The 27,923-nt window shown below is 45.3% G+C and overlaps 1 protein-coding gene across 1 annotated transcript in view; it reads right to left on the reverse strand.

The window, feature by feature from the left end:
• The window catches only part of DNAH9 (dynein axonemal heavy chain 9), a 480,799-nt gene that overhangs the window by 233,240 nt on the left and 219,636 nt on the right, over positions 1-27,923 (reverse strand). The window contains exons 40-43 of the mRNA XM_090059292.1: positions 27,512-27,614; positions 26,006-26,245; positions 11,011-11,172; positions 9,850-10,046 (exon numbers count right to left, since the gene is read on the reverse strand). Of these exons, the coding sequence (XP_089915418.1) occupies positions 9,850-10,046; positions 11,011-11,172; positions 26,006-26,245; positions 27,512-27,614 (702 nt within the window). The remainder of the gene's footprint in view (positions 1-9,849; positions 10,047-11,010; positions 11,173-26,005; positions 26,246-27,511; positions 27,615-27,923) is intronic.

The following is a 27,923-nucleotide window of genomic DNA, read 5'->3' on the forward strand; positions in this document are numbered from 1 at the left end:
GTTCCCTGCCCCCCTTCCTCCCATCCCAAAGTCTTTCTGCAATGCTTGCCCCCACACCCCACCTTACCTTTGTTCCATGCTGTCAGGTTGTGTCCCTGCTGTAGCCTGGCCCCATAGCAGCAGCATAAAACCAAGACTGCTGTTCCAGCCTAGCCTCATAGAAGCAGTGCCAGGTCCCCACCCCTACTGCTATGGGGCCAGGCTGCAGCCATGCTGTGTCCCAGGCTGCAGCGGGGATGGTGCCTGCTGGCAAGGAGCAGAAGTAAGGACTGCAGTAGAGTGGGAGAGAAAGGGAGAAGCATTGCCAGGGGCATGCAGAAGCAGCAGGGGAGAGATAGGTGGCAGGTGAGGCTCTAGCTCCAGCTCTCCCCTCAACCCTGGGTTGGGACCCAAGCCACAGCAGCTGCCACCCCTACTCCCACTGCCTTGTGCTCAGTTATAAGGCAAAGGTCTTTTTCCCCCATGTTAAATGGTGGGGGGGCTTCATCTTCTCGTTGAGTAAATACAGTATTTCCCTTAGTACAGCCAAATGGCAGCTTTTGCATCTAAATGTTAAAAATGCTCCTTGCATCCAGGTAGAAATTCTATTACCCCAGCAGGGGGGATACAGAAATGGATATGCCTAAACTAAGGAGGTACAGTAGGCTATGCATTTGTTATCTGCATAAGTGGCTACATGTATGTGCCTGTATACTTGCATCTAAATCCCAAAATTATAGGCAGAGAAAAATCCATAACCAATAGGCAGACAGCTGAGTAGCTAGAACACTGAGTATTACTACTATTAAGTACCTGTAGGGTACTTGTCCAGAAAGCCAGAGACCTCATTCTAGAACCCCTCTTCATCTAAGGACATGAACCTGCACTGTTCTGCCTTTCCTAACAAAGTGCACTAACCACCACATCACAGCTCTGGCATTAGTCAAAGACCTTTCCAACCCTCCTTTTGAAGATGGCCCTAGGAATCAAGAGGGAATTGTGTGGGGTCAGCAGCAAGAAAGCAAGGCAGAGGGGGATGGCTTAGTGAGATATCTACTGGTATGGATTTGCAGGAAAGTAGGGTTGGAAGGAATTTCAGGAGACCATCTAATTCATTCCTCTGCTCAAGGCAGTGTCATCCATGTCTAAACCATCCCAAACAACTGTTTGTTTAACCTAGTCTTAAAATCCTCCAGCTATGGAGATTCCACCCTCCAAGGTGAAGTTTCTACAACCAATGTTTAACCACCCTCACAATTAGAAAATTCTTCCTTGTAACAAGGCTGGAGGCAGTTTAAGACTTTAAGGGTATGTTTAAGAGCATTGCTTTTTGCAGCATTTCCTGTGATACAGAGAAAATACTATCATCATCTTCTTTATAACCACCCTTCAGGTATTTGAAAACTGAACAAGTCCCCTCCTCTATTTTCTCTTTTCCAGACTAATAAAGCCGGTTCTTTAGGGCTTTCCTCGTAAATCATGTTTCTGAGACTTCTAATCATTTTGTTGCTCTCCAAAAGTCTCTAAATTGTCTGCATCTTTCCTGAAGTCTGGCAGCCAGAGCAGGACACAGTGCTTCATATCTGAGCCCTAACGAGTGACAAATAGTGCAAAACAATTCCTTCCTTTGACTTGTAAATGATGTTTCTATTAACTTCAGGACAGAACTTCTGGGAATCCCACTTGATATCTCCTTCCAATTAGACATTAAGTCATTTCTAACTATTCTTTTGAGTAGAAATAGATGGCATTTTTGTTGTGGGATCAGCTGGGGCCAGGAAATATCCCAGCACAGCTGATCTGATTGATTAGCAGGTACAGATGTCACCCAGGGCTGCTGTCTCCCAGGATCGGACCCCTGCTACTCCCAGGACTTTAGGGGCCCAACCTGCAGGGCAACAGTCTTGGATGCCTGAACTTGACCTGAGGTGATGTTTGCAAGCACAGAGCAGGGACTACCATGTGGTTCCCTTGCTCTGCACTGGGAAACATGCACCCATAATCCTCTGCTGGGAAATTGCCAGGGTACCATGTTTGCAAGGATGGAGCATGAATCCCTGTGCTCTGCAGTGTGAAATGTATGCCCTGGAATACCCTGCCCTGGGCAGCCAGAGAGTACAGGCAGTCCCATGGTGCAGGGACTGTGTCATAAGCCAATAGACATTTAATAGGAATCATCACACAAATGTTCTTTGGGCATTACAAGGAGCAAGGATATCTGTTCAGTTATGTTTCACACCGCCATAAAACCTTCTCTGGCATGACAAGGTTGACATCTGTTTACAGCCTTTGAACATGGTGTATTTATTTTATTAGATGTATATACCACCATATCCAAATGATTCAGAGCGGCTTACAATAAACAAACGAACAGCCCACATAAAGAATTCCACAAATGGCACCCCAAAACCCAAGAACTCCAACTTTCCCCCAGAACCACTGTCTCCCAGCTCAAATCTTGATACAAGCAAATCCTCCCATCAGTTTCAACCATGTCTCCCAGCTGCCACTCAGCCAGCTACAAGAAGCCTTTTTCCACCTCTGCCCACCTCCTCATCCACCCACTCTCAGCACTGTCCAATCCCAGGGAAGATTCCCCCACCTTCCAAGCCTGCACCCTTCTCCTACAGAGGGGCTAAAATTGTAATTCCTGCCCCCAAAATGCACTCAACTCCTTCCCCTCTCTCCATAAAACAAATGCAACACTAAAATCCAAAACAACCCAAGAATAGTTTTAAAAGACCCTTCATCCCTTCCCTACCTTGGTCACTGCTGCATGGCAACACCAATGGGTGCCCTTAAGCATCATCCGTCAGCATCACCCACCCAGAGAGGCATGGCAGCTTTTTAGGGTCTGCAGGTTGTCCAGGTCCATCTCCTTTATGTGGCTGAGATGTTGCCTGATTCACAGAGGTACTGATGTACCTAAAGATTAATTTAGGTCCCTAGTGGGACTTCCAAAAACCCCAGTAGCCTAGTTGCTTAGGGATTTTCAGAGGAAAAGGGAGATGAAAGTTTTAGGAACTTCCACTGGGGATTTGAACCCCATATGTCCTACTTCATTAAGAGCTCAGCTAAGGCTCATAGAATTCCCCAGCTCTCTTTTTAAAGCCTTTTCTCCACCTAAGAATTTGGGGACTTATACTGAATTTAAGCAGTTCCTAAGGGCATTAAGATTGCAACAGAGTAAAGTATAGTTAGAGGTTTAGCAATGGGCTTCTAGAGATGTGCAATAGGACAAAATGGAGATACACAAGGAATCTAGAATTTTAATAGCTTGGTGGCTGTTGTTCAGGGTTGATTAAGATTGCATTTATATTTTAGATACCTGAAAGCCATATAAATAACATTAGGATTTTAGCCCAGATATGTATCTGTATCTGTTCAATTGTCCTTTATAAGACTGGATCCTAAGAAGCAAATTTTCAGAGATACTTAGGTGCCTAAAGAGACAACAGTGCTTAGCAGGATTTTCAAATGTGACTAAGCAGTTTATGGCGATCTATTCTTTCCTGGTCATTTTTGTTTGATGACAGGGCATTTTTAATACTTATTCATCCAGGAGTATTCCATTCCTGAACACATGGCCCTGTGTGTGTGGATGATTATATATTTGTACAGATTGGTTCCAACAAAATGAGAGAGACCTCTTATCTTTTTCCTCCAAACGTCTCAGTGACTAGTATGGTTCACCTAGAGATCCTTGGTTCTCGGCCGCCCTCATCAAGAATGAGTTTGAACACAGGTCTCTCACTTCCTAACACAATAGTCTACCTGCCCCACCAATGGTCAGCCATGGTCTAGTACAGGGGTGGGCAAAATACAGCCTGTGGGCCAGATCCATGAGTGCCAGGAGCCACACGAGGGTTGTGCAGATCCCCTGCAATAGGGGTGGCCTGGCCAGGCTGCACTCCTCGGCTCCAAGTGCAGTGCTGGCCAGAGACATGCACCACTGGGCAGTAGTACCTGCGCCAGGCATGAGCACCCCGAGCACCCCCGCATGCTGGTGCTTCTGCTGCTGCCAGCGGGGACTGTGTGCCAGGTGGGAGGGGCAGGGTGTGGTGGTCCTCACGTCCCACCATAATCCCTCACTTCCACAAAAGTCACACACCCACCCCTGCCCCCACAAGCCGCATATACACCCTCCAACATACCCTATTGCTCCCCACACCTCACCACACAACCCCTACCCCAACTCCCCCACACCCAATACATAAGAGTAAGACTTTATTTTTTAGTTATTATGCAATCATCTCCACATACAGTATGCAAATACAAATCATGACAAAAATATTTTTGTAATAAAATTAAAATATGTTACAGTAGGTGTTTGACTTTTAGTGCATGATTTGTTTTTGTTTTTTTTCTGGTTCCAAGATGGCAAGCCTCCTCTCCCCAAAGGAGGATGTCCAGGGGGCAAGTGAAGGGACTTCTGGTCGCAAAGGCCAGGGGTTAGGGGGTAGAACTTCCTGTCCCAAGACGGTGACCGGGGGCAGGGCTACTCACATGGCCCTCAACAGCTCACCAAAACTTGTTAAGCATCCCTCCAGCCAAAATAATTGCCTGTCCCTAGTCTAGTCTCTTGGCCAGCAATCCTTTAAGTTGGCTCTCTGGAGAGTCATGAGAGGGCAGTGTCTGGGATATGCAGCCAGGAGACAGGTGTTGGGAGCTATAATAGGCTTCAGTTTCCCCCTTGCTTCTCTCTATGCCTTCTAGAAGGAGCATAAGATGTGTTTAGGTCCTTCAGCCACTCTGATCATGTCTCTCACGGTTGCCTGTCACCCCTTTGTTGATTTTAAATATCTTCTGGGAGGCTATCTTGCAAAAATGGGGGTGTGGCTTCAGATGCCCTGCCCTCCTCTCCACAGATCACAGGTTTTCTTGCTGGCCCCAAAATAGCAACCCTTGGTTTCACATGTCTCATTGCCTCCCCCAAAGTAACTCCACAGTCCCTCTGTGCAGTCTACTGGGTGTCTGGCAGCCCATAAATTCAGTAATGTAATCTAATTCCCTCAAGAAAATGTTTTCAATGGCCTCCCACCCCCCTTTAGCCACTCATGAGTAAGACAAAAACAAAACAAAAATATAAATGCATAACTTGAAATCCAGGGGGTTAATCACTTACCTGCACATTTTTGAAAATTCCACTAGATGCCTATTTGAAACTTAAGATACTTAATACAACTAAATTTGGTTGTAATTTAATTTTAAAATTAAGACTTGTACTCCAACATCATTTAGATACCTTTGAAAATATTCCCCATACAGAAGTTTTTAGAAATGGTATCTCAGTTAGGTAGCTTTATTACATATTAGGCAATAAGCTTGGAACATTATCGTGTAAACTAAATGCATGTGCACTAAGAACCAAGCTAAGGGCTTTCGTAGTTCCATAGTCCGTAGGGTCGGAAGGGACCTAAGGAGATCATCACGTCCGGCCCCCTACCATGGCAGGAAAGAGTACTGGGGTTAAATGACCCCGGCTAGGTGATTATCTAGACTCCTTTTGAAGACCTCTGAGGTAAGAGAGAGCACCACTTCCCTTGGAAGTTGGTTTCAGATCCTAGCCGCTCAGACTGTGAAGTAGCTCCTCCTGATATCTAACCTGAATCTACTCTCAGTCAACTTATGGCCATTATTCCTAATTACTGCTGGTAGTGCTCAGGATAACAGGGACTCTCCCATAGCCTGCTGGTCCCCCTTGGCCAGTTTGTAGACGGCCGCCAGATCGCCTCTCAGCTTTCTCTTGTGGAGGCTGAACAGGTTCAGGTCCCGTAGCCGGCACTTGTAGGGCCTGCCCTGCTGCCCCCAATCATGCGAGTGGCCCTCCTCTGGACCCTCTCCATGCTGGCCACATCCCTCCTGATACGCAGTACCCAGAACTGGACACAGTACTCTAACTGCGGCCTGACCAGTGTCGCATAGACGGGGAGGATCACCTCCCTGGACCTGCTCATGATGCATCTGTGGATGCATGACAAGGTGTGGTTGGCCTTCCTGACTGCATCCCCACATTGGCAGCCCATGTTCATTTTGGAATCAATGACTCCAAGATCCTTTTCTGCCTCTGCACTGATGAGAAGGGAGTTCCCCAGCCTGTAGGTCTGGTGCTGGTTCTTCCTCCCAGGTGCAGTACCTTGCACTTGTCAGTCCTGAAACCCATCCTGTTCTCATCCACCCACCCATGTAACCTGTCCCTCTCCTCCAGCATGCCCACTTCTCCCCACATCTTAGTGTCATCCGCAAATCTGAACAAGGTGCTTTTCACCTCCTCGTCTAAGTCACTCATGAAGATGTTGAACAGTGCGGGCCTGGGGACCAAGCCCTAGGGGACCCCACTGCCCACATCCCTCCAGGTTGAAAAAGACCCATCCACCACCACTCTCTGGGAGTGGCCCTCCAGCCAATCTGTGACCCATTTGACTGTGTAGGCACCAACGCCGCGGTCCCCTAATTTTTTAATGAGAACAGGGTGAGAGACAGTGTCAAAGGCCTTCCTAAAGTATGGGGAAGAAGCAGGAGGAACTTGCCCTCCTCCTAGCTGTCACCAGCCCTGACATAGTAGGGATCACAGAAACGTGGTGGGACTCATCGCATGACTGGGCGGTGAGTGTCAAGGGCTATAGGCTATACAGGAGGGACAGGATAGGAAGGAAAGGTGGAGGAGTAGCACTCTACATCAAGGAGGAATATACTTCCTCGTTAATCAGCAAGGGGGTAGAGGGGGGGCACTCTGAGGTGCTCTGGGTTAGAGTAAAAGGCAGTCCAGGGGAGAGAGACTTAACGGTGGGAGTCTCCTATAGACCTCCCAACCAGGGAGAAGAGCTCGACCAGGAATTCTTAGGTCAGCTCACAGAGGCAGTGAGGGCTAAGGATGTGGTCATCATGGGGGACCTGAACTTCCCAGACATCTGCTGGGAGGAGCAGTCAGCCAAGTCTGATCGCTCACGTCGGTTCTTAGCCAGAGTGCAGGACCTCCATCTAACCCAGGAGGTGCACAGTCCCACCAGGGGAGACGCCTTGTTGGACCTGGTGCTGGCCACGGGTGACGACCTGGTGAGGGGGCTGCGGGTGATGGGCCACCTGGGAGACAGTGATCATCGCTTGCTGGAATTCACCATCCAGCGTAAGGTGGCAAAGGGCTGCAGCAAGGCAACAGCCCTAGACTTTAGGAGGGCTGACTTCAACAAGCTAAGGAGGATCGTTGGGGAAGCGCTGAGGACCCAGAGGGGAAGGGAGCCAGATGTCCAAGGTGAGTGGTTGCTCCTTAAGGAGACGATCCTCCATGCCCAAAGGGAGGTAATCCCAACAAGGGTCAAAGGGAGCAGGAGGGCACATAAACCCCCATGGCTCACTAGGAGCATCCGGGAATGTCTCCTTGCTAAAAGGGAGGCATACACCCAATGGAGAGATGGGGTCATCACCAAGAAGGACTATGTTACAGTCGCCCGAGGATGTAGGGGGGCAGTCAGGAAGGCCAAGGCAGAGATGGAGATAGGACTAGCTTCCCGGATTAAGGACAATAAGAAGTCCTTCTTCAAATACATAGGGGGTAAAAAGAGGGTCCCGGGTAATGTGGGGCCCCTGCAGGACACAATGGGCAACTTAGTCATCACGCCAGATGACAAAGCTAACATATTTAACGATTTCTTTGCCTCTGTCTTCCTAAGTAGGGACCAGTTCAGCCACCTCCCTGCTGGGCCCTCCTCGGGCCCTGGGAGAGACACGCCTGGGCCAAGGGTTAGCGAGGAGTTAGTTAGGGTACTTCTGGAGAGGCTGGATGTGTTCAAGTCCGCTGATCCGGACGATATTCACCCTAGGGTTCTACAGGAACTGGCCGAGGTCATTGCGGGACCCCTGGCGCGGCTCTATGAGCACTCGTGGTGCTCTGGTGAGGTGCCGGAGGACTGGAAGAGGGCCAATGTGGTCCCTATCTTCAAAAAGGGAAAAAAAGAGGACCCGGGAAATTACAGGCCAGTTAGTCTTACCTCAATCCCGGGTAAGCTCTTTGAAAAAATTATCCTGGCACACATCCAGGAGGGCCTTGCGGGGGAATGCATGCTCAGGGGCAACCAACATGGGTTCATCAGTGGCAGGTCTTGTCAGACCAAGCTGGTGGCCTTTTATGATCAGGTCACCAAATCATTAGACGCAGGGGTTGCTGTGGATGTAGTCTTTCTGGACTTCCGGAAGGCTTTCGACACTGTCTCTCACCCTGTCCTCATCAAAAAGCTGGGAGACTGTGGGGTCGATGCCCACACAGTCAAATGGGTCGCCAATTGGTTAGAGGGCCGCACCCAGAGGGTGGTAGTGGATGGGTTCTTCTCGACCTGGAAGGACGTGGGCAGTGGGGTTCCGCAGGGCTCGGTCCTCGGGCCCGCACTGTTCAACATCTTCATCAGTGACTTGGATGACGGGGTAGAAAGCACCCTGTTCAAGTTTGCTGATGACACTAAGATGTGGGGGGATGTGGTTGCACTAGAAGGGTGCAATAGGCTACAAGCTGACCTTGACAGATTGCAACAGTGGGCGGATGAGAATAGGATGGGGTTTAACACTGATAAGTGCAAGGTGTTGCACATGGGGAGGAAGAACCGGCACCACACTTACAGGTTGGGGAACTCCCCTCTTGCCAGCACGGAGACGGAAAAGGATCTTGGAGTCGTCATTGACTCCACGATGAACATGGGCCGGCAGTGTGGGGAGGCAGTCAAGAAGGCCAACCGTACCCTGTCATGCATCCACAGATGCATCTCGAGCAGGTCCAGGGAGGTGATCCTCCCCCTCTATGCGGCACTGGTCAGGCCGCAGCTGGAGTACTGCGTCCAGTTCTGGGCGCCACACTTCAAGAGGGACATGGACGATATGGAAAGAGTCCAGAGGAGGGCCACTCGTATGATCAGGGGTCAGCAGGGCAGGCCTTATGAGGAGAGGCTACGGGACCTGAACCTGTTTAGCCTCCACAAGAGAAGGTTAAGGGGGGACCTTGTGGCCTGCTACAAACTGGTCAGGGGGGATCAGCGGGTATTGGGGGAGTCCCTGTTCCCCCGTGCGCTGCCAGGAGTGACCAGGAATAACGGTCACAAGCTGGCGGAGGGTAAGTTTAGATTAGATATTAGGAGGCGCTACTTCACAGTCAGGGCGGCTAGGGCCTGGAACCGGCTTCCAGGGGAAGTGGTACAGGCTCCTAGCCTGGGGATTTTTAAAAGGAAGTTAGATAAGCACCTTGCCGGGGTCATCTGACCCCGGTGCTCTTTTCTGCCAAGGAAGGGGGTCGGACTAGATGATCTACCTAGGTCCCTTCCGACTCTAGCTACTATGATACTACTATGATACTATAAAGTCCAGAAAGACTACGTCCACCATGACACCTGCGTCCAAGGATTTTGTGACTTGGTCATAGAAGGCCACCAGGCTGGTCTGACAGGACCTGCCTCAAATGAACCCATGTTAGTTGACCCTAAGCATGATTTCCCCTGCTGGTCCCTCGCAGATGTGCTTCTGGATAATTTTCTCATACAAGACTGGATACCACTTAGGCAAGCATATTTGACAACTGTCACCTGTGTGTATTTCATCATTGTATCATTGCAGTGTCATCTCTTAGTTTTCCAGATATCCTTGAGAAAAGGTTCACAAGACCTTTATGGGACAAAGACTTTCTGTTTCAGTTAGGAAGTTGAGACAGAGAGGTATCAATGCCTTCTGAGATGCTGGATACTTACAGATCCACTTAACATCAACTAAAATAAAATAATGGATAATCCTTGCACAGGAAAACATTAAAAGAAAATGAATTGCATGGAACAATCTCTGCAAATATTCTGGCAAATGATTATACCAGAGTATGAAGACAGAAAATCTCCTTACATGTGGCACATGGCATCTTCAAAAAGGACCAGGTTCATGGCAGGATTGACTTCATTGTAGTTATCCAAAGCTTCTACAAGGATCTGGTTCAATGACTCCCAGGTCTGAACAGGCATGTATTTGGATTCCCCAATACCTTTTGCAAAATGGCAATACATGTTCATCTTCTTGGTCTGTTCTAGCATCTCCTCAGTCTCCTGCCAAGGAAATGCAAAAGAGAAGTTTGATTGCCTTCTCACTAACTCCCCACAGGGAAAGCTTCTGAGGTGACAGATCAGTGCAGTTCTAGCATAAGCTCTGTTGCAATTTAGAAATTAAGTAGTGTGGTTCCCAAAGTTCACCTAGGTCCAGAGAGAAGGAGGGTGGGAAAGCCAGGAGACCCCAGTGGCTGGGAGCAATGGAGAAAGTCAATGATGGCCAGGAGGAGTGGCATCCAGATCTGTGAAGGGAAGTGAAGTGTGGGGAGTTGAGGAGGTAAAGGTGACAGGAGCCCATAGGAAGAGTTGCAGTCTGGCCTGTGGCCACCAGCAAGACTGCCCTGCCAGAATGCATCACTGAGAATAAAAGCTCTACAGTATTTTCCACAGGATTAGGTAGTTAAACAGATGATGGGAACATCTGCACTTACAATAAATATGCAACACAGGAGTAGCAGGGAGTGATGGGCAAGAGGAGGGGGCAGCAAGGGCTGCCCACACTTACCCACCACAGAGCAAATAGAAAACCATGGTCACTGATGTAGTATGAAAGGGTAGAGACATCTATTTTCTCACATTTTTATGGCAGCACAAATGCGATATCAGGAAATATATATTTATACCCTAGTGGAACTGAGGACAATTTGTTGCACTCTGGGCTCAGCTTCAACTGAAACGAAGGAACACTTAGCCTGAGTTTAAACATTTTTTTGAGATGTTTAAAGCTCTTTACATACACTAGCTAAATAAAATTTAAAAGACCTTTGTGAGTTAAGGTAGTATTATTTTACCCATTTTATAGACAAGAAAAATAAGGTACACCAAACAAATAATATGACTTGAACAGATCTCAGGACCTCTTTGTTACATTTTCCTAAAGGCGTTTCTGCATTCCATACATCTTTGGCTTTGAAAAATGATTCTGGAGCTTGTTAATGTGACAAATCCAAACCATGACACTTACATCATAGAATTTCTTCACCATCTCCATCTGCACTTTGTCAAAGATGTCAAAATCTTTTTCATCAACCATCTTATCCCGGTACACACGGTTTGCCTCATGCAGGTAGAACTTTACTAGGTCTTGGGGATGCTTCAGACATTCCAGGGTAGAAAACAGAATGCCCTGTGTAGAAGACACAGATATAAAGACCAACTGTATTCATTATCAAAGCTCCCTTGTGAACATAGGAGACAAGCTGAATTCCCAGCTTCTACATCTGGACTAATGCAAGGAACTATAGGTGAATATTTATTAAATTCAGGATTATTATAAGAACCATGGGATCAGACTGATAATTCCATGGCCAAAAAGCCCACAGGAAATGCAGTCCTTGTTATCTTTGGTTTCTCAGTCTGCCTGCAGCAATGTATTTTACATTACTTTTGCTTTGTTCTGTGTGCATAACAGACTTCAAGCACTGAAGAGCAACCGTGAAGAAGTAGAGCTGAAAGTAAGTCATAGACCACATATGATCTAAATATCAGAACAACAGCACCAGAATCAAAATAATACTTAGGTCTTATGCAGCAGTTTTGGTTAATGGCCCACAAAGTACATTAAAAAAGCAATCCTCATGGCAATACTCTGTTTTAAAGACAAAACTGAGGCACAGTAAGAGGCAATCATTTACTTAAGGCTGTCCAGAAGAGCAATAGCAAAACCACAGCTAGGATTCAATTCTGCTAGGGGCCCAATTCAATGTGTTATCTACTAAACTACCCTAGCTCCCTATGAGAACAACCCAAACACACAAAACCCTTTGGAGAAGAGAAGTCAGCCAATCAGCTTCCAAACTCAGGCCTCCCTACTTTTAGGGTATGAGCTGCAATTGGCATTTCCTTCCCTGGTAAGGTTTTCAAGCCCCACTGAGCTCAATTAATTCACCCAGGCAGATACATTACAACTGGAAGGTGCTCATCTTCAAAAGGAAAAACAATCTGGAAATCTCGGTTTTAACAATTTAAAAAAATAATTATTTTAATTAGACATATGCTGTCTAAAAAAGAAGCATTCATTGGTGTCAGCTTATTGTAGTATATTTACAATGTACCCTATTAAAATTCACAAAAGAATTATGTTTCAAAGAGATGCTGCCTCTAACTAAGCCTATTAACAATACATAAGGTTTTTAATTACGTGAATTAAATATAAAACTAATTATTTATACATAAAATATAAAATGCATTTAGAAGTGACATAAAGCATTCTCTCTCTACTATCTGATGATGGTTTGTTTTGTTTTTTAACATTTAATGAATGGAAAATTATCTTTTTTTCTGAACAAATACAAGTTCAGATAATGGCTGGCAACTTCATGTTTTAAAGGTTTCTATGCAGTGTATCAGCCTTCTTGTGCCCTCTGGCAGACACCTTATACTTTCATCCAAATTAATGCATAGTAACCTAATAAAAACATTACTTTCATAAAGACCTACTTAATTGGTTGATTCATTAATTTAATAACAGAAACTGTCTTCTTGCTATAAGACAATCTGCGATAGTGCTGTCAGGTACAACTGTCAAAAAAGAAGTCATATCCCAAAATAATCATGAGATAAGCTTAAAGGTTGTTAAGATTTTTTTGTAATTTTTATTAGCAATACTTGTATTGTGATAGATTCTAAGGGGACTTATACACATGTCCAACGCCTGCTCCAACACATTCTAATTAGAATATGTCGGAGCAGATTCTATTAATCTAATTAGCCTATTAGATTAAAAAACTTGACCCATCTAATTAACCATTCTAATTAGAATGCTCCAGCATTTTCAGCATCACATGTATTCAGCATCCCCAAATTTCAAAATCATGGCAGGAGCACTTTAACTAAAGCTTGTTGAACATTTAAAGCTCCCCCACTGCCATTTTAAAGCACTGGATGCCGAATACATGAGATGCTGCAGATGTTTTAATTAGATTGGTTCCTGAGTGGCTCCACTGTCTTAGCTACTTACAGACAAAGAGACAAAAACAAGGTCTCTTGGCCAAAGATATCACAATATCTAAGAATATCTAAATGTCTGGCCGCAGGGGATGCACTTGGGTGACATTGAAAGGCTTCCCTTCAGTCATGAGAGCTAATCACTTGCTTCCAGAAAATGGGGTTTTAGATAAAACATCATATATCAAGAAAAAACTGATAAAACAGTGACTGTCTGCAACACTGCAGCATGAATATTTGTTCAGGAAAACAACCATGCTCATTAGACTTGTCACATGTAGTGCTATAATTCCATTCCATTGCCTCCGAGTTTCTAAATACATGCATAAACTCTGTTATGAGCCAAATGCCTTCCAGCTGGAACCAATTAGATAAGGATTTATTAAAGGGTAATTTTGAATGACAGATTACTGAGTATAATAATCTTCCCAGGACACAATATAGATCTGGCACAGAAGCTGGGTAATATGTTAATTATCACAATGAGAAACACCTTCCAATTTTTGTCACACTTCAAAGCAGCATGCAGAAATTGATATGACAGACTGTCAAGGCTTTGAAATCATTCAGGGATCTGGACTAAACTTGATACTCTCTAGTAATTTAAAAGGAAATAGAAAAACAAATTGAGGATAACACATGCATTTAACTATGGCCTGTCTTGGCCTGGGGCTTAAATACTTCCTTTTTCAACAAGATTTGGGGTATTCAGCACTGACCAGCAGCAAAGTAAAGATTGCCAGGATAAGTAACTACCTTTAGGGCATATCTACACGTCACCCTACAGTGATGTTGTTACTGCACTGTGCTTTAGTACTTCCTTTTAGTACTTCCAAAAGGAAGTACTAAAGCACGGCACAGTAACTGCCCATACTGCACCATGCGTACACTGCATGGTTACTTTCTGTCACTACTTTGCTGTAGCATCACACTAAACTAGGGGAGTATACCACTACGGCAAAGTAACCACCAATCATGTGCAGACTCACATGATCGCTACGTTGCTATAGCACATTGCATGGCAACTTAGGGCACTGACATATGCTACAGTGACAGAGCAGCATGTAGACGCACCCATTCAGAAATGCTTTGCTCCGAGCTATGGGGGCTTGGAGAAACCAGAAAAGATGCCGGATAACAAAACTTTTACTGTAGCATGTTTTTAGTTACACGTTAATGCACATTAAAACAGGTTAATGTGCATTAAAGCACATGTGTAGATGTGCCCAATGGGTGCAGACAGAAGTGACAATTTTCACCTAATCTGGCCACAGAAAGCAATTTATAGCCATAACCAAACACAATTGCATAAGACACTGTCAGATGGAGACATTTCAAAACAGAGCTTCTTCTGTAACTTCTGTCTGCACTGCCTGCCAACTTTGATCTGTTTTCAAAATGGAAGGGGGAGAAAGGGAGTAGAGGGAGTTTGGTCTGGGAGTTTTTCAGCCCCCAGTGGAAGCTGTAGTGGGTATATTGAAGGTCCCCTAAGGTGGTGTTAGCTCCAATTCACCCACCCCACCCTCCAGAGCTGGCTGAGGAACCCTTAGAATGAACTCCTTCTGCTCCCTTTCCCTCCTCCCATTCTGAAATGGGGACAGGCTGGGAGAGAGGAGGGGCCATTGTTTGGGGAAACCAGCTGCAGGTTCGCAGCCAGCAACTAGTTTCCCCTCCAACCTGAAACCAACAGTGGACTTCTGTTTGTTCCAAGAGGTTCTTGTAACTCAGAAGGCTTCCTGCAAAATGTTCTCAGTTACAGCAGGAAGCTGTGCTTCTGTTTACACCCAAAGTCTATTACGGCAGATAGAGCATGGTACTACGGATTCAAATTATTCTGTTACTGAAATCAGTGGCAAAGCTCTCACCAGGTTCATCTACATATGCAAATAATACACATCAATAAACTGTAGAGCAAACTGCCCTGTCCTTGTTGGACCTGGTGCTGTCCACGGGTGATGACCTGGTGAGGGGGCTGCGGGTGATGGGCCACCTGGGAGACAGTAATCATCGCTTGCTGGAATTCACCATCCAGCGTAAGGTGGCAAAGGGCTGCAGCAAGGCAACAGCCCTAGACTTTAGGAGGGCTGACTTCAACAAGCTAAGGAGGATCGTTGGGGAAGCGCTGAGGACCCAGAGGGGAAGGGAGCCAGATGTCCAAGGTGAGTGGTTGCTCCTTAAGGAGACGATCCTCCATGCCCAAAGGGAGGTAATCCCAACAAGGGTCAAAGGGAGCAGGAGGGCACATAAACCCCCATGGCTCACTAGGAGCATCCGGGAATGTCTCCTTGCTAAAAGGGAGGCATACACCCAATGGAGGGATGGGGTCATCACCAAGAAGGACTATGTTACAGTCGCCCGAGGATGTAGGGGGGCAGTCAGGAAGGCCAAGGCAGAGATGGAGATAGGACTAGCTTCCCGGATTAAGGACAATAAGAAGTCCTTCTTCAAATACATAGGGGGTAAAAAGAGGGTCCCGGGTAATGTGGGGCCCCTGCAGGACACAATGGGCAACTTAGTCGTCATGCCAGATGACAAAGCTAACATATTTAACGATTTCTTTGCCTCTGTCTTCCTAAGTAGGGACCAGTTCAGCCACCTCCCTGCTGGGCCCCCCTCGGGCCCCGGGAGAGACACGCCTGGGCCAGGGGTTAGCGAGGAGTTAGTTAGGGTACTTCTGGGGAGGCTGGACGTGTTCAAGTCCGCTGGTCCGGACGATCTTCACCCTAGGGTTCTACAGGAACTGGCCGAGGTCATTGCGGGACCCCTGGCGCGGCTCTATGAGCACTCGTGGTGCTCTGGTGAGGTGCCGGAGGACTGGAAGAGGGCCAATGTAGTCCCTATCTTCAAAAAGGGAAAAAAAGAGGACCCGGGAAATTACAGGCCAGTTAGTTTTACCTCAATCCCGGGTAAGCTCTTTGAAAAAATCATCCTGGCACACATCCAGGAGGGCCTTGCGGGGGAATGCATGCTCAGGGGCAACCAACATGGGTTCATCAGTGGCAGGTCTTGTCAGACCAACCTGGTGGCCTTTTACGATCAGGTCACCAAATCATTAGACGCAGGGGTTGCTGTGGATGTAGTCTTTCTGGACTTCCGGAAGGCTTTCGACACTGTCTCTCACCCTGTCCTCATCAAAAAGCTGGGAGACTGTGGGGTCGATGCCCACACAGTCAAATGGGTCGCCAACTGGTTAGAGGGCCGCACCCAGAGGGTGGTAGTGGATGGGTTCTTCTCGACCTGGAAGGACGTGGGCAGTGGGGTTCCGCAGGGCTCGGTCCTCGGGCCCGCACTGTTCAACATCTTCATCAGTGACTTGGATGACGGGGTAGAAAGCACCCTGTTCAAGTTTGCTGATGACACTAAGATGTGGGGGGATGTGGTTGCACTAGAAGGGTGCAATAGGCTACAAGCTGACCTTGACAGGTTGCAACGGTGGGCGGATGAGAATAGGATGGGGTTTAACACTGATAAGTGCAAGGTGTTGCACATGGGGAGGAAGAACCGGCACCACACTTACAGGTTGGGGAACTCCCTCCTTGCCAGCACGGAGACGGAAAAGGATCTTGGAGTCGTCATTGACTCCACGATGAACATGGGCCGGCAGTGTGGGGAGGCAGTCAAGAAGGCCAACCGTACCCTGTCATGCATCCACAGATGCATCTCGAGCAGGTCCAGGGAGGTGATCCTCCCCCTCTATGCGGCACTGGTCAGGCCGCAGCTGGAGTACTGTGTCCAGTTCTGGGCGCCACACTTCAAGAGGGACGTGGACGATATGGAAAGAGTCCAGAGGAGGGCCACTCGTATGATCAGGGGTCAGCAGGGCAAGCCTTATGAGGAGAGGCTACGGGACCTGAACCTGTTTAGCCTCCACAAGAGAAGGTTAAGGGGGGACCTTGTGGCCTGCTACAAACTGGTCAGGGGGGATCAGCAGGTATTGGGGGAGTCCCTGTTCCCCCGTGCGCTGCCAGGAGTGACCAGGAATAACGGTCACAAGCTGGCTGGAGGGTAGGTTTAGATTAGATATTAGGAGGTGCTACTTCACAGTCAGGGCGGCTAGGGCCTGGAACCGGCTTCCAGGGGAAGTGGTACAGGCTCCTAGCCTAGGGATTTTTAAAAGGAAGTTAGATGAGCACCTTGCCGGGGTCATCTGACCCCGGTGCTCTTTCCTGCCAAGGCAGGGGGTCGGACTAGATGATCTTCCTAGGTCCCTTCCGACTCTAGCTACTATGAAACTATGAAACTATGAAATGACTCCCAGGCACAGCATCCACACATGTACCTAGGTCAGGAACAAATTGTGCTGGGGAGGAGCAGTTTAGGCTAGAGCCACTCCTGTCTTGCTCTGCCGCCCTGCACTAGCCAAAGGGAACTCCAGGCTTGAGTTGCAGCTTGGGTGCCAGCCCCAGGCTGGTAGGGGGCTCTGGGGTCAGCCGTGAGCTTGCAAGGGGCACCGAGAGGGGAGTAGTCCCAGATTCCAGGTAGCTCTGTTGGGTGGCAGAGAAGCTGCCCATGCTGTGAGGCTCCTGAAGATACCTTCCAAGCTATGTGACTCAGCAACAGGAAGGAGTGTGGCCCCCTGGTGGCTGTGCTAACTGGGAACGATTTACTCCTGGATCAGCATCTGCACATGCATTGCTTTGCAGTAAATAACCTCCACAGCAGGATAGTACTTATATCTCTAGTAGTGCTACAGAGTTCATTAATGTACTCCAGCTTAAATCAGGGCACACATGTAGACGCATGTTGTTTACTGTGAAGCTAATTAGTCTACTGTGCAGTAAATGTATCATGTAGATGAGCCCACTAATCCAATAACACCAAGATTTCTCCTTTAGTTTGCAAAGTAAGGGATGGAGCTCAGCTGCCTTTACAGAAAGGAAATCTCAGGAAGTTGTGTTTCTCACAGCAGCACCAGAGAAACATTGGTACCAGCAGTGCACTGGTACTGCGTACTCTTGCACTACCCCAGGCACTGGAGAGTCCAGCCACGTCCTTAGGCATTGCACCATGATAAAGATGCAGGTGGAGGGGAAGGGGGGGGAACATGCAGGGAGGCTGCTCCGTGCACTGTAATTACAACACATTGGAACAGACTCAATTAACTGAGTCTGCTGGAGCATGGTAATTACCACACTCCAGCGTCATGTCTATCAGCATCCCTGTGCTTAAAATGGTGGCAGAGATGCTTTAACTAAAGCTCATTTGATTCAGGGATGCTGATACATGACGCCCTGGGCACTTTAATTAGAGCAATTCTCACTAAGCATACTTTGATAGAGTGGGAACTCTTACTCTTTTTGCTTGTTTTGAACATGCTAACTTGTTTTAACTGCATTTTGACAGTTTGAATATAAAGTGCCTGGTGAGTTGGGTTCTCCATACACTGGCCCTGCCTTATAATTTCTACAATTTTAGAAGGGTATTAATCCTGTAAGAGTAAGTTGGGTAAAGGTCGCTTAGGGTTCAGTGATTGCCATGACTTTTGTGGAGGTCTAAGGTGGAGGAACCCCCAGCTCAGAAATCACAGAGACGGTTTAAGAGAAACTCCAAGTAGGAACTATCCCAGAGAAATGGTATTGCACTTTACTATCCAGCCTTGATTAGAGAAGTACTTATAATATACAAAGCCTTCTAGCAGGTACAGGTTGAGACCTATTATCTACTTGTTCCTAAGGAACTGAAATCCTTGGAGCACTAGTGGGTCAGGTAACAAACTTGTGCCTGCTAGATTTTAGAGAGCTAAAAGCCTAGAATTCACTAAAGGTCTAACAGATTGGGTTGCTTCCACAATTGGATGTGGACAGGTAAAACTACAATCCCCCTGCACCAATAGTGGTGAGCAGTGTCCCCTACTGGTGGTGTGCAGCATTGCCCCCCTCCCAATGTACTGATGCTAAGCAATAACAGCAGCAGTGGAGTACCTGCCTGCCCAGCCCCAGCAATGCTGAGAAGCAGCACCCTGCTGAAAAAAAGATTAGAGTAGCATCTACACTTGCTCTACTGGGTTCCACGTTCATCTTGAGAGGCACGAAGGGTATCATTACACAATACATTTAGACCATCCTAAGAGCACTTAAAACATAAGTGTTCACAAGTTAAAACTCATCAACTTTTGCTAAATGCCCTCTGAGTATCTCAAAATGATGCCACTTCAGTGAGGATTAACTTTGGACTGTGATACCCAGCTCATATTAGGGTAACTTCCACCTGCTCCATGAAGATAAAACAAGCAATTTGCAATTCTCCAGAATTCCAGGATGCACTGCCCTCTCCCCCCTATCCCCTCCCCCCCCCCATTCTGTAGATAAACATTTCACCCTCACAAACTCTATGGCCAAGGGGTGGTACTGCCTGGGAGCAGGCAGGGCCCTGCCAGTACCAGGAGGAAGGTTGCAGCAGCAAGAGCATGGAGCATGGCAACAGAGAGACATGGAGCAATAGAGGTTGTGGCTTCCATCTGCAGGCCTCCTATATTCCCATCCTGGGGAGGTGAGTGGTGGGAGAGGGCTACACTGTGCAGAACACTTCACCGGCCCCAGCCTCTCCTAGCCCCCTTGATATGATCTCTGCTCTCCAGCCTTCTCTGAAGAGGCAAAAGCCGCAGAAAAGTTCCACTAACTTTGATTACTGAAGATTAGTACTGACGATTTGGTTACTGCAGGCAGAGCATCTCACCAGCATGATTGCTTTCACAGGAAAGGTGCTGTGGAAGTTAAATGTGCACCTGTTACAAGGTGGAGAGATATATCTGTCCCAGGAAGAGACAGGTGGAGGCCTCTGTATACCCTCCCATGGTGGGATCTGAGGCAGGGCTGACCCACTCTGCCTTTTCCTTAGGGAAGAAGGAGAAAAGCGCTGAAGGCAAGGCACACTTACCTTCCATAGGAAAAACAGAGCCGGACAAGCCATGCCAAGACAAACCACTCACACAGATTATCAGCCGCTTTTACTGCCGGCTGAGAGTGGCACCAACTGATGACATCATTAAGAATTGCCACGCGGCTGATTTAAAAGCTGGTGGTGGGGAACTGGAGGGTGAGACAGCATCACCACTGCAGACAGAAGGCGAAGCTGCTCCCCGGGCTGCACACGAGCAGTGTCAGCAGCTTGGGAAGCATACTGGCAAGGACCCAATTGAGGGGTCTGGGAATTATTGAGAGAGGCACCATGCTGACCTGGCAGGGTGGTTGGGCTAAAGAGGACGGTGTCAAGGTACTTTGGGGCCAAAGACGCTAAACCCATGAGTGGGGCAGGCTGAAACCCCATACCCAAATGTTCTTTTTTTTTTCAAATTGTTTTGAGTGTGATAGGGCCCCAAAGCAGGGAGAAGGGGCCAAGAGCAACCTCCACAGACCAGGAGACACCAGGATGGTATGGCAGGCAGCAGCATAGTAAAGGAAACCCCGACATTTTGACCAGGACAGTCCAACATCTTATAGGCAACTCGAACTGAAAGAGACTGGGTGATGAGAGAGGAGAGAGAGGAGGCAGGTGAAGATGTCATAAGGGTGAGCTGGAGGTCCAGCAGCTGGCCGTCCTGAGGGTTGGTGCATGGCTGGGGTGTAGGAGAGGTGGAGCCCCAAGACCACACACTTAGGGCAGTGCCCAGTCCACAAAAAGTGGGGAGAAGGAGCCCCAACACTGAAGGAAAAGACCAAGTCGTGGCAGGAGAGTATTGGGGGCCCCTTCAGGGTGAACGTGACTCACTGTCAAGTCCGCCAGAACACCCATTGCAGCCAGCACTGGGTACACACTCCAAAGCGGCAAGAGAGCACCTCTATGAGGCCAGACAAGTACAATGTCAACCATATACAAGACAGTATGAGGGACAGTATGAGGGACATACACTGAATAAATCTTTTGGGACTACCAGAGAATGACACATGATCGTGAAGAAGAGGATGAGACAATTCTTCAGGAAGGAAGGCTGAAGATGTGCAGGGAAAAAAATGGACATGATAAGACAAATGCAAAAAAAGATGCAGGAGCTGCCAAAGCAAGACTCAGAAGGAAAACAAGTAGAAGAAGAGCTAAAAGAAACAAGGCAAGAGTTAAAAACCTGGTTTAAAAGCAAGACAAGAGAGAAAATGTTGTTAGCATAACCATCCTGGGTGGGGGCAAACAAAGTGTGATCCCTGTATTTTCTGGCCAGAGTAAAGTTGGCAAAAGGAGAACTTAAAGCAGTGTGGGAAGAAAGTGGTGCCCAGGTAGATAAGGAGGAGGTGCTGGAGGTGACAAGAAGATTTTATGAAGAGCTATACCAGAGAAGGAAACAGACAGGAAGAAGATGAATTTCTTGGCAAAGATTGAAGAGAAAGTAGAGGAGGAAACAAAGAAAATGGAAGAAAATGTAAATTTAAAGGAAGTGGAGAAGTGTTTAATAACCTTTAAAAGGCAAATCACTGAGAACTGATGGAATACCTATGGAATTTTATGAGTTTTCAGCATGGGTAGGAAGGGATATAGTGGACGTGGCTGAGGAAATGGCAGAAACAGGAGAGGCAGGGAAAGATTTTACAAGAGGTGATGTGATCTTGAAAAAAACAGTGCAGCAAAGGTGTTGTGATCTTGAAAAAGATTTTACAAGAAATATTGTGATCTTACTCTTGAAGAAAGAGAAGAAGGACATCCTTAAAAACTGGACACTGATTACACTCCATAATATAAACTGTCAATTAATGGCCAAGACAGTGACTTTGAGGATGAGCAAAAACCTCAAGAAGATAATACATCAAGACCAAGTATGTACAGTACCAGGTAGAAGGATCTCTAAAACGATCAGCTCCAAGAGAAGAACACAAACACAGTTATAGCAAGCCTGGATTTAGAAAAAGCATATGACAGAGTGGATCATTATTACATTACCAGATACTAGGGAAAATGGGGTTCCCAGACAAATTTATATGTTGGATAAAGTTGTTGTATAGAGAAGCAAAGAGTCAAGTCCAAATTAATGGAAATCTAAGTAGAGCCTTTGAAATCTATATAGGGGTGAAACAACGGTGTTCCCTGTCACTACTACTGTTTGTGTGTGGCACAAAACCTTAGCACAAAGAATAAGAAAAGACAAGATCATGAGCAGAGTAAAAATACTGGGAGGAGGTGAGGTAAAATGCATACTATACTTGGATGATATAAATGTAGTAGTTAGAAATAGCCTTTCAATAGAAAGGGTGCTACAGCATACAAGAGAGTATGGAGAAATGACAGAGGCTAAACTCAATAGATTGAAAAAGCACCATAATGGGAGCAGGAAACTGGAAGAACTTGGAGATGTTGGGCCTTAAAATAAGAGAGGGAGAAATCAGAGTCCTAGGGATCCTGATGGGTGCCAAGGGGAAAGGTAATAGAGTATGAGAAAAGGTGACAGTAAAGCCATGGCAAATACTTTGATTATGGTCCAGGAGGACATTGTCCTTTGCCAAAGAAGTGGTGGCATTTAAAGCTGTGCTACTTCTCATTTTATGAACATGCTGACCTAGCATAGATGGTTGTAAGAAATATCTTGCCAAAGAGAGAAGTGGAACAGAAATGGGGCTTGACGAGCTCATCAAGGTGCCTGAGGAAGAGATGCAGGGATGAAGAAACAGTGGAACATGTTTTGGGAGTGTACATATGCAAAGGGGGCGTGGGAAAGGGTCTGCCACTTTTGAGTGTCAACAAAATAAATGTGTCATATGCACAGGAGATGGTATAACGCATGGGAGATGGTACTATATGGACTTGTACCAAGAGGACCGAAAGAAACATTATTAAGGACTTTAGCATGTTTTAAAACTAGTTTATGGAAAGTAAGAAACCTCTGGGTGTTTAAGGAGTTGGCTTTCACTGAAATAGAGTGCCTGAAGCTGGAGCTGCATTAACTGAACTACTACATTGATCTGGACAAAGAAGAGGCTGGAGTGGAAGAGGCAGAGAAGAAGTAGAAGAAAAAGGACTGGACGCTTGTTTTGTTAAACCAACAAAGAATGATGGGAGGAGTGGAGAGTTTCAGGTGGTTACTGAGGTAATTGTTTTTTCATGGGTTTCTGTATGAAGAAAAAGGTTTCTATAAGGGTTTGTTCTTTTGTGAGAATGTGATGCATGTTGTTTAAGGGTTTAATATATGTAGCTTTATGCTTCTGATATGTAGTTGTTTCTGTGCTATGAATTCCTGGTAAAACAAGGATGTGCAATATGTGTAGCTTTGTAAGTGTAGGGTGATGTGTGTTTTTAATAACATTTGTTTTAAAAAAAAAGTTACCATCTGGATATTTACTCCATGTGGGTCATATGTTTTATAGTCATCTTCAGTGTTGGCTGCATATAATCAACATCACAGTTGGTTTCCATTACTGAACATATGCTGCTTTTCGCAGCAATTTAATGATGGAAAATATATTTAGTGAGTTTTCCTTGTGTGTGATTTTCCCTATGCTGATTGCCATTGTAGAGACTAGCTTAGTTCTGGAGCAAAATAGACCCCACACCAGAGCCATGTTAAACAGACTGTGCCATGGATCCAGACCAGAGATATGGGGTGGAAAATTTTCCAGTGTTTTATTTTTCTGTGGGAAATTTTACATTTCTAAAAATTCATTGTTTCATAAAATTCATTAGTAATAATGAATGGATGCCAATACAATATTAGGCAAGTTCAATATTGGCAGTTTCAAAGTTGTAATTAATGTTTTTCAGGTGATTATCTCTAGGAAGTGTGAGAGAGAGTACATACATATTTTACTGATTTGTAAACAGGAGGGTAAATACACTCACATAATAATCCAAACATCAAGTTGTGAATTCTCCTAATTGGCTGTGCAAGTCAAATCAAAACCAAATCAACACGCTGCTAAGCTAGTTTCTTTTTCTCAAAATATCTTGCTTCTGGAGAATCAGTCAGAATTACAGTTCATGGAGAAAATGCAGTGTGATAAGCTGCCCTTGCCCATAGACTCATTGGTAAAACCATCCTTTAGCGAAAGAAATGTGGTTCAAGTAGTTCTGAATCAGATTTGCCTCAATCTCATTCTGAAATGAAACTAATAAGTAGTGCAATTGATTCTACAGATAGTGACAGTGAAACTGGAGGTGCCACAAAGCCTTAGAGGAAGAGAGTTAAACTCTTGTTGAAGTAGATGAGTGGACAACCACAGCATATCATTCACAGTTCTTTGGGTACGTTAAAATTAGTGTGTTAACAGTTTTCAGTGCCTTCCTTTTTTTCTTAAATTTAAACAAACAATATAAGGGAAGTACATGCTATTGTGTATTGTATTTACATTTTTACAAGTATTCAAATAAAAATAATTTCTTTCCACATAAAGCTTTGAATTCATTTGAATATAACATTTAAGCAACATTAAGTGTGCTGTATTTATTTTTTTTCCTATTCAAATATTTCAGTTCAAATATTTGTGGCTACTAGGACATAAAATTAACATGGGGGTATTTTTTTAGTTTTGTTTACTACATATAAGTCAAATAAACATGATAAATCACATCATGCTCTATTTAGGGCACTGGAAATTTTTCCAATTCAAAATTTTCCAGAAAACCCACATCTCTGATCCAGACCATGCCATGACAAAAAATACAAAACCCGGCAACATATCTCCATCACACCCACAATTACTACACCCTATAACAGAACCATTAGCATTCCTGGATCTTATAGCTGCACCTCCAGAAATGTCATACACTAAGAGATCTGTTATCTAGCATCCCCCGGGAACGGAGGATGTCAGATAACAAAATATGTCAGTTAACTGAGTGGCCCCGGCTGCCACTTCTCATGCCGCGTCTGAAGCGTTCCTCTGCCCCTCCCACAGCATTACTGACACTCCTGCGGGGCCCACAGGGCCCCACTGGACAGAAAAACAGGTCCCACACAGCCCCACACAGCTTGTTATGCCCCTGGGCCATGGGTGCTTGGCAGTGCAGGCTGCTTTGCCCTGAACCATGGGGGCTCAGAGAAACTGGAAGTGTCACAGTGGGCACTTCCGGTTTCCCTTTATCTTACAAGCCAGCATGCCAGCTAGTGGAGCACGCCAGCTTCTAAGATGCCAGATAACAGTACTTTTACTGTATATCTCATCCAATGCACCAGATTCCTTGATGGAAAATACATAGGAGACACCAAACAACAACTGTGCACCTGAATGAACACACACTGGGAATCTATCAAAGACAAGAATACCCAATTACTTGCAGGGGCACATTTCTCACAAGAAAACCACTCTCTCTCCAATCTCTCAGTTCTAATCCTCAAAGGGAATTTACAAAACACCTTTCACAGACAAGCCTATGAACTTCGCTTCATAAATCTACTAAATACAAAAAATAATGGACTAAGTATAGACGTTGGATTTATGACATATAACCTTCCTAACATCTGACACCCAGGTATCTCTCCACTATTTATCAGCTACATTTCCACTCCCCCCACCCACCTCCAACCTCTCACTCACTGACTCCTCAATTTACATCTTCACTGACTGGCTTTCTTGCATGCGTACCAGCCTCTGGCTTCTTCACTATTCATTCCATCCAGGAAGACCACACCAACTGCAGATGCTTCCTCAGTCTGATGACAGGTATTTATACCCAAAAGCTTGCAGAGAAGAATTTTCCCAACTATTTGAGCTGGTCTAATAAAAGATATCAGACTTACCCAAACAACGTTGTCTGTCTATGTCATTAGACCAACACGAATACAACATATGTCCCTTTAATATAATATAGAATCGTACCCATGTCACAAAAATCCCAGATTAGCATTCTGATAGCTGGACCAGTTTTCTCAGCTCTCAGTTCCTGTCACAAGTTTCAAATTGACAAAAAGTAAAGGCAATTTTATGAAAAAAAGTTTACTTAGAAAATTATGCTAAGTCTTTTCTTGGTAAACTGAGCTGAATGTCCTGAGAAGCTTAGGTGGCCTTGCTGAGCCTAGCAAGACTCAGGGAGGGGAATACATACTCTAAAATACCCACAAGCTGCCTTCAATGCTCAAGAAGAAAAGCTGCCATTCTTACTTGGAAAATATTGGAGAAATCTCGTAGATTGAAAATGTAATGAAATTTGATAGCTGTTGGCAAAAACACAGCAGCTACTTTCTGGTGCAGACCAAGTGCCAGGGTTATTAGTTGCTGAGCAGATTTCTGCAGAGGCCCAGGGAAATTCTCACTTTTCAGATGCTGAGTTAAGATGGTGCTGTAGATGGTGGACAAAGCATCTGATCCAGGAAATGAGAGTGCAAACACACTGAAGTGACGCTGAGGAAGAGAATGAAAACACAGACAAATTTATAATTTTATTGGCCTCATTTCTAAGTGAAATGGCCTTGAGCATTGCTCAGAAACCATTTTTAACAAAATAATGCACCTCGGTAAAGAAGATTAAGGAGTTAGAAGATTAAGGAGGCCAACTCCTTTCATGAAGTGCTTGTCAAGAAATAGGGGCAAATTCTGCTCTCTGTTCTGTATGTTCCCATAAACATTCAATTGATGTCAATTCAATATATGTACATAGCTGCTGAGGGCAGAATTTAATCCTCATGCAAAATATATTGCTACTGTATAACTATCATGGTCATTCTTGCATATCCCTTCTGAGTTTCTCTGTTTTTCTCATAAAACTAAGTTTGATTCCATACTTCTTGCTGGCAAGGTAACTGCAAATTGCTGTATACCTGATCATGAACTAGCAATGCCCTAGCCTCTTTGAGACTCATTTGGTAAGCACTACCCTTCAATGCCAAGAGAAGAAAATCTTCTAATAATAGAACGCTTTTCTCAAATTACATAAGAAACATTGCAATTTCCAGATTGACTCAGACTCAAGGTCCACAAAACAAAGAATCTTGTTTTTCACAGTAGCTAACCCCAAATGTATTACAGGAAGAGACAAGCAAATTCATATACATCAAATGTGGGGTACCTTGTCCCCTGTGCTAGGGCTCTGCCTCATCTGTAATAGAGGATCGCTTAATCCCTAGTACAGATTTAATACCTGTTGCAAAATTTAGACTACCATATACTTTCATAATTTTTAAATTATATTTTATGTTGTTGATGCCAAAAATGTAGCTAACTTTTATAAAGCAAGGCAAAAAGGCTTGAGTGAATACAATCAAAGGGTTAAATATTTAATACTTAAAAGAACATTCTAATTAAAATAGTTTAATTTAAAATAAATGTGTAAGGCCTTGGCAGCTGCTCTGAAACCAGGTTTGGCTGGCTGGAAGAAGTCTTAGTCCAGCTCTAGCTCTAAACAGTAGTATGTTAAGAAATATAGAGGTGAAAGACCAAAAATGAGGGCATAAGGAACTATTCTACACTCAAGTCTGCCAACACATTGACTTAAAAATGAATTTATATTGATGTTATTGACACCAGAATATGGCCATGAATCTTTATTAAGGCTAAAGTATTAATTTCAGGGTCATAGCTACTATTTTCTCCTACAGATGATTTTTAAGAATACTTTGAAGATATTCTAACTATGCTAAAACCATAATGTAATTAGAAATATGTCTGTACCTGAAGACGTGAGTTGATTGTGAAACTCCCTGCAGTAGGGTTCATACATGACACATATTGCACATTCAAGATCTCTTTCAGGGACAATTTGTTTCGGTCATACCTTTTACAAAAAAGAAAAAAAAACACAAAAGACAAGAAAAAAACCAAAAAAACCAAAAACATTACAATAATTATAGTAGTACCGTGCCACCTATGAGCATCTGTCTGCTAAATGTGCCTGGGTGCATCTGTGACAGGTTTTCATTTACGCATCTGTCAGTCCTGCTACAAAGTAGCACAGAACAGTGCCAGAGCTGGCATATCAGACTAACCTAGACCAAGGGTAGGTAAAATACATCCCACTGGCCAGATCCAGCCTGCTAGGCACTTTTATCTGGCCTGCAGCATACACCAAAGAACTGTACCCTGC

Source organism: Crocodylus siamensis, chromosome 8 (genome assembly GCF_052110815.1).
Source record: "Crocodylus siamensis isolate JL-2025a chromosome 8, ASM5211081v1, whole genome shotgun sequence".
NCBI lineage: Eukaryota > Metazoa > Chordata > Crocodylia > Crocodylidae > Crocodylus > Crocodylus siamensis.